The 7,418-nt window shown below is 40.0% G+C and overlaps 1 protein-coding gene across 1 annotated transcript; it reads right to left on the bottom strand.

Annotated features, from left to right (window-relative positions):
• Positions 1–744: 744 nt before the first annotated feature.
• LOC100343405 (large ribosomal subunit protein eL43-like) lies at positions 745–1,038 on the bottom strand. The gene has a single exon (XM_070074913.1). The coding sequence runs from the start codon at positions 1,036–1,038 to the stop codon at positions 745–747; it is 294 nt and encodes a 97-aa protein (XP_069931014.1).
• Positions 1,039–7,418: the final 6,380 nt, after the last annotated feature.

Below are 7,418 nucleotides of genomic sequence, written 5' to 3'. Positions count from 1 at the left end.
GCTCCCCTCTACAGATATTTTCAGAAAAAATAGATCCCTATCAGAGTACCTGGGTCAGAGTCCCTGCTGTACTTCCAATTCCAGCTCCCTATTAGTGTGCACTCTAGAAGGCAGTAGGTAATAGCTCAAGAACTTGAGTTCCTGCCATGCACATGGGAGATCTGGATTGAGTTTCAAGCTCCCAGCTTCAAACTTGCTCAGCTCCAGCTGTTGGGAACATATGAGGAGTGAACCAGTAAATGAAATCTCTCTGTGTGTCTGTCATTCTCTCTCTCTCTCTTTCTCTCAACTTCTCTTTCAAAAAAAAAAAAAAAAAAAAAAAAAAAACAAACCCAGAGGTTTGTAATTTGCTCCCACTCCAATATTCAGATTCATTATACTGCTAGTGGATTCCAATCATCTGCATTTAAAATAAGCTCTCCTGGCAGGCATTTGGTCTAATGGCTAAGATACCCACAAGACATATTGGAATGCCCAGATTTTAGCCCCAGCTCTGCTCCCAATTCTAGCTTGCTGGAATAACTGGATTCCTGCTATCCATATGGGAAACTTGGATTGAGTCACCAGCTGTGGCAGAGCCCAGCCCCAGTCATTACAGGTATTCAGGGAACCAGTAGATGGGAACCACCCCCCCCTCCACCTCTCAAACAAATACATAAAATTTAAAAATAAGTTCACCAATTAAATATCACATTTTGCTGATTTTTTTGTTGTTACATAGTTAACCCATAAATAAAGTATAGACTAATGATGTCTCAAATGCTGGTCTCTCAATTCCTTCAGTCTTCTGATTGCAGACTTCATTGTAATGGTGGAAGTAGTGTTGTATATGTAGGCCCCACCAGTTACTGTTTTCATGCAGGAACCACATTGCCAGATCCCCATAACTTGTCTTGTCATCTTGGTTTTGCCACAGAAGGAGTAAGTATACTTGGCATGTTGGCTGATTTCAATTATCTTCACCATTTTCCAGAGGGAGGTGCCATGGCTGGTCCTCTGTTTACCAATGATTGTAACCTTCTTGGTGCATTTAGCCATATCACCACCATCTAGGTCTGAGTCCAGAGAGTCTGCCACTTTTGGCATCCACAATTACAGAGCAACTAGTCCATAAAAATTGGAAAGGATTCCAATGACAAATGAATAATGTTCAGACTAAAATTTTTAAATGTATTTGTTTATTTTCTTTTTATTTGAAAGGTGGGGGTTGGGGGAGAGATTTCATTGCCTGCTTTACTCCCTAAATGCTTGCAGCAGACAGTGCAGGGCCAGGCCAAAGTCAGGAACCCAAAACTCCATGCAGGTCACCTGTGTGAGTGGCAGGGACCCTAGTACTTATACTATCACCTGCCGCCTCAAAGGATGCACAAAACAGCAAGCTGGATTGGAAGTGGAGTAGCTGGAACTTGAACCAGGCATTCCAATATGGCACGCAGGCATCCTAAGCAGCAATTTCAGCCACTGCATCAAATGTCTGCCCCTGGACTAAGATTTTAATGGTAATGGTGTTTTTCATTGTGCAGCAGGGACTGCTGTTTCATGATCATGATCTGTGCCTATTGATGGAAAGCTTTAATACATAAGTAAAATTGTAGACTTGAAGGCTTCAGTTTTTGTCACAGTTTGGCTATTAGAGGGTGTCAATGTTGACAACATGTTCTTGTACCTTGAAAACATAAAAGAACAAATTTAGGAACTAAATACTACACTAAAATAACACCTGCTATGGCAGTATTTTTCCTCTTAAATTTATGACTATTAACTTTCTGAATGGCTTTACTATCAGTCTTAAAGCTTTGGAAATTAGCATGGTAACCAACAACTACCTTCACATAGGTCAATTACACTCCTGAAAATTTCAGTAAATATCAAGGTTAGGAAAGCAGAAAAGCAGGTGTTAAGAACAAATGGTTTCTGTCCACTGACATTGGTTTCCTAAATGATAGCCCTCAAAATCATGTATTATTTGGGTAAACATGTTGTCTTTTAAAGCAAGTTGCCCTGTGATTTGATTTTATGTTTGTGAACTTGAAAGAAATACCTTCCTAGCCAACAAACCTAATTCACCATGTGGGAAATAATTAAGAGACTGGAGCAAAATTCAATCAAAACCCGTGTGTATCTATAAATATGAGAAAGAAGCAGAAGGAGAGGAAGAGGAAGAGAGGATAAGGAGAAGAAAAAGAAGAAAGAATTATTCAATCAGGCTGGCGCTGTGGCTCACTTGGTTAATCCTCCGCCTGCGGCGCCAGCATCCCATATGGGCGCCAGGTTCTAGTCCCAGTTGCTCCTCTTCCAGTCCAGCTCTCTGCTGTGGCACGGGAGGGCAGTGGAGGATGGCCCAAGTGCTTGGGCCCTTGCACCCACATGGGAAACCAGGAAGAAGCACCTGGCTGCTGCCTTCAGACTGGCAAAGCACTGGCTGTGGCGGCTATTTTGGGGAGTGAACCAATGGAAGGAAGACCTTTCTCTCTGTCTCTCTCTCACTGTCTACAACTCTACCTGTCAAATAAATTAAAAAAAAAAAAAAAGAATTATTCAAAGTCCTAAATTAAGAGATAAGAAATCTAGCTTCTATTTCAGGACATACAATTAATTTATTCAATGGGTTTCTCTGGATCTCATGTACCTTATTAATAAGATTGTGTGGTGAAGGGTGGGAAAGAAAAAAAATGGAGAATTTTGAATATCTTATAAATGTAGAGGTTTAAAGCTTTCTCTATAAAGGGTCAGAGAGTGAATATTATAGGCTTTGGAGACTGCATCAGCTGCAGCTACTCAACTCTGCTGATATAACACAAAAGCAGCCATAGACAAAACAGACACAAATGATTAAGGCTGTATTCCAATAGTAGAATAGAACAGAATAATAAACTAAATAAAATAAAATTTACAACAATAAGTAACTGGTAGGATTTGACCCACATATTGTAATCTGCCAACCCTTGCCTTATGAGTCTAAGACTATAATAATATGAAATACGCTAGTTGGGTTTCCAGAGCTATTAGCTACAGGATATAGTTGTTTTAAATATGCTAAGCAAAATTGAATAATTATGGTTTAAAATAAATTCTTATGTTTCTCATATAAAACATTTTCATTTCCTGATAAATTTAATACTAGGGCACACAGACACTTACATAGATTTAACATTTGATAATGTATTTTTCTTTAATAATACACATTGCCCTTCTTTCCAAAATAGTACTTACTGAAAATATGCCAAAAGTATACTTAAGGGCCCAAGGCCCAGCGCTGTAGCACAGCAGGTTAAACAGCTGCCTGCAGTGCTGATATCCCATATGGGTGCTGGTTCGAGTCCCAGCTGCTCCACTTCTAATCCAGCTATCTACTAATGTACTCACATTGGGAGACCCAGATGAAGATCCTAACTCCTGTCTTCAGCCTGGCTCAGCCCCACACGATGCAGGCTACTTGGGGAGTGAACTAGCAGAAAGAAGAACTCTTTCTCTGTCTCTCCCTTTCTGTAACTCTGCCTTTTAAATAAATAAAAATAAACCTTTAAATAAATAAATAATAGTATATGTACTTAAACACACATGGTCACATATGTCCTTATAAATATCAACTAACGGGTGCTGGCACTGTGGCATAGCTGGTAAAGATGCTGCCTGCAGTGCCGGCATCCCATATGGGTGCTGGTTCTAGTCCCAGCTGCTCCACTTCTGATCCAGCTCTCTGCTATGGCCTGGGAAAGCAGTATAAAATGGCCCAAGTCCTAGGGCCCCTGCACTCATGTGGGAGACCTGGAAGAAGTTCCAGGCTCCTGGCTTTGGATTGGCCCAGCTCCAGCCCATGTGGCCATTTGGAGAGTGAACCAGCAGATGGAAGACTCTCTCTCTCTCTCTCTCTTTGCCTCTGCCTCTCTGTGAGCCTTTCCAATAAACAAATAAATATTTTTTAAAAATCAACCAACTTACAGAAATTAGTAACTAACATATAAAATAATAATAATGTAGTATGTATAATTAAGGGCCCAGGCTTAAGAAGCAAATAGACTAGGCTTCATATTTTAATACTGTGACATACTTTCCCAGAGCATCTGTTTTCTCATCTGTTATATACCCATGTATAATCTTTACCTCATTGGATGATTAAACACAAGGATTAAGTATGATAACATTTTATTGTAATGAAAAGGAAAAAGGGATTAAATTTTCACATATGATACATGGCAATCTTTGTTTCTAATTGTCACTGGCATCTACTTGTCATTTTCCATTAATACTGGGACTATAATTAAAGCCAGGTACATCATTAGACCACTTAATTACAATTAGTAAACAACTGCTTTGGTAAAATTTTAAAAACTTCATTTTTAAAAAATAATTTATGATAATTTTTAGGATGAAGCAGCTTTTCCTTTAAATGTGCTGGTTCTATGACATGCCATTAGCTCATGGTTGATAATATATCCTTTGTGCTAAGCAAACTAAACTGTAGGGCATTTTCTTCATTTTAAAACAACTTTTATGGGAAGAGGCAATATTTTTAAAGTCTCAGAAGAGCAATCCCACTTCCAGTAATAATGGAGTAAGATCAAAACAGACTGAATCCTTCACAGAAAATAGGCACAAAATCTGGGCCTAATAAACAAGGCAGCTGTTTGGATCACAAGAGAGTAAGTGGAAGACGCCCTCTGCTGGACTGTACTTGTTTGGAAGAATGAAGCTCTCTGCAACTCTATGAGGCCAAGTGTAGATGACGCTGGAGGCAATGGGGCCTGGGAAAGTGGAGATGGAAAATGGCTGGGGAAACTAGAAAACTGAAATCCAGGAAATTGCAGTCACTGGAGAAAGCAGATAAATTTTACCAGAAAAAGTCAGACAGGGGACACCCAGATTCTGCCTGCCTGTGTCCTTCACAGACCGCTTAACCACACTTGTATGGAATAGTTACAAAACATCTCAACCGATAGCAACAGATGTGAAAGAAGACTACAGATGCACCACTTCTCCACTCCCAAATTCCCCCAAATTCTTGGATGTTTGCTGCAATGTTAAAGTCACCACTTGGGATGCCAACATTACATATCCACTTCTCAACCAATTTCCTGCTAATGCACACCCTGAGAGGTGATATGTGATGGCTCAAAAACTTGGTTTTGGTCTGGCCAAACTCTGGATATTGCAGGCACTTGGAGAGTAAGTCAGCAGATGGAAGATATCTGTCTTTCTACCTTTCAAAAAAATAAAATAAAGATGTGCCCCACCCCACCTCCAAGAAACAGAGTTCACAGGTACCAGCCAGTGTTTTGGCACAGTCCTGGCATCTCATATAAAAGAACTAATTTGAATCCTAGCTGCTTTGCTTCAAGTCCAGCTTCTTCCTAATGTACCTGGGAAGACAAGAGATGATAGTCCAGGTACTTAGGCTTCTGCTACCAATATAGGGGAGCAGGACAGTCCCTTGCTCATGCTTTGCTGACACCTGGCTATTGGAGTCATTTGGGGAGTGCACTAGCAGATGAAAGATCTGTCTAAATGCATATCTCTTTATTTCTCTGTCACTCTGCCTTTCAAACAAACAAATCTTAAAAAAAAAAAGGCAACAGAGTTCATAATTCAGTCTTGTGATGCAGAATAGCTTAGATAATTGAAAGAACTCCATAGAACACATTAACTCAAGACTATCATTAAAGACAAAAGATAGGATAAAGCAGGAGAAAAATAATGCAGGCAAGTATTGAGGGTCTACAGACTTTCAGGAAAAGCTGCATTATTTACAATGGGTTTGTGTTTTATCTTGGGATTGAAAGACCAAGAATTATATCACAAATCTGGTTTTTAGGAGATTTGCTCAATGGTTTCCAGCAAGTTCTTTTAGGCCCTTCTGGCCAAGCCAAAAAAGTTTAACTGGTCATGCCAGGTGTCATTCATCAATTACAAAAATCAGAGTCAGGTACCTCCATGGGAGTTCTGAATCTGAAGTAGCATATTACATATTGTTAGTTAGTCCAATGTCTTTATCTTGGTCAAGAGACAGCCTGACTTCCAGATGCCCCCAGAGAGAACCATAGAATTGTCCCAGTCCATCTGTAAAATAAGTCTGTCCTATTCAAAGTATAATTGCCTGCTAAGACACACTCCAGAGAAAGACCAGAATCCACAATATCAACAACTTAACAATTGTAGAATGCAATTCAAAATTGCCTGACATATTAAAGTCCAGATAAGTGGACTTTATATCCCAACAGAAAATACAATTCACTAAGAGCAATCTTGAGGTGATCCAGGTGTTCCAAAGAACTTATTTTACCTAGTCTCAATAAGACAAAACAAAAATATAGTCACAATTATATCCGAAGATAGGAAATCTTGGCAAAAGATATGATTGAAAAAAAAATTCTGGGGTAAAAATATACAATATATAAAAAAAAATTGTGGCCAACGCTGTGGTGTATTAGTTAAAGCCATCACCTTCAGTGCCAGCATCCCATATGGGTGCCAGTTCGAGTCCTGGCTGCTCCACTTCTGATCCAGCTCTCTGCTGTGGCCTGGAAAAGCAATTGAAAATGGCTCAAGTCCTTGGGCCCCTGTACCCACGTGGGAGACCCAGAAGAAGCTCCTGGCTCCTGGCTTCAAATCAGCTCAGCTCCGATTGTTGTGGCCAACTGGGGAGTGAACCAATAGATGGAAGACCTCTATCTCTACCTCTCCTTCTTTCTCTGTGTAACTCTGAGATTCAAATAAATAAACAAAAAAGTAATGAACTTGAATAGATGAAAATAAATTATCCAATATGACAAGTAGAGAAAAAGAATCGAACTTGTTAGTCCCATGTAGGTATGTGAAAAGAATGTAGCAAAACAAAACAAATTTTAATTGAAGAAAAAATGGCTAAAATTTCCTACACTTAGGGAAAGATGAAAATTTGTAGAGTATTATACTGTTAAAAAAAACAAAGATAAAAGACAAATCTTGAGAGAAGAGAAAAATGACACTTTACATGTAAGGTAATAACAATTCAATTTACAACTTATTAAGAAATTATGAAGTCAGAAAAAAGGAAAACATTGTACATGAAATTTTCTAAAGAAGAAGCTGTTGAGGCTCAGGCTGAGGCGCAACAGGTTGATGCCATGGCCTGAAGTGCCGGCATCACATATGGGCGCTGGTTTGAGACCCAACTGCTCCACTTCCAATCCGGCTCTCTGCTTTGGCCTGGGAAAGCAGTAGAAGATGGCTCAAGTGCTTGGGCCTCTGCACCCACATGAGAGACCCAGAAGAAGCTGCTGGCTCCTGGCTTCAGATCAGTGCAGCTCCAGCTGTTGTAGCCAACTGGGGAATGAACCAGTGGATGGAGGTGTCGCTCCCCCACTTCGCAGAGGAACGACACAGGACCCTGCGCTGTTCTTTTGTCTGCTTGGCCCTTCCCGGGTTTGCTGCTGGTTCTT

This window comes from Oryctolagus cuniculus, chromosome 5 (genome assembly GCF_964237555.1).
Source record: "Oryctolagus cuniculus chromosome 5, mOryCun1.1, whole genome shotgun sequence".
Lineage (NCBI taxonomy): Eukaryota > Metazoa > Chordata > Mammalia > Lagomorpha > Leporidae > Oryctolagus > Oryctolagus cuniculus.
This window is presented reverse-complemented; position numbering and strand designations above follow the sequence as displayed.

Coding starts and splice junctions, on each gene's coding strand:
- LOC100343405 (XM_070074913.1), bottom strand. CDS start 1,038: ATGGCTAAATGCACCAAGAAGGTTACAATCATTGGTAAACAGAGGACC.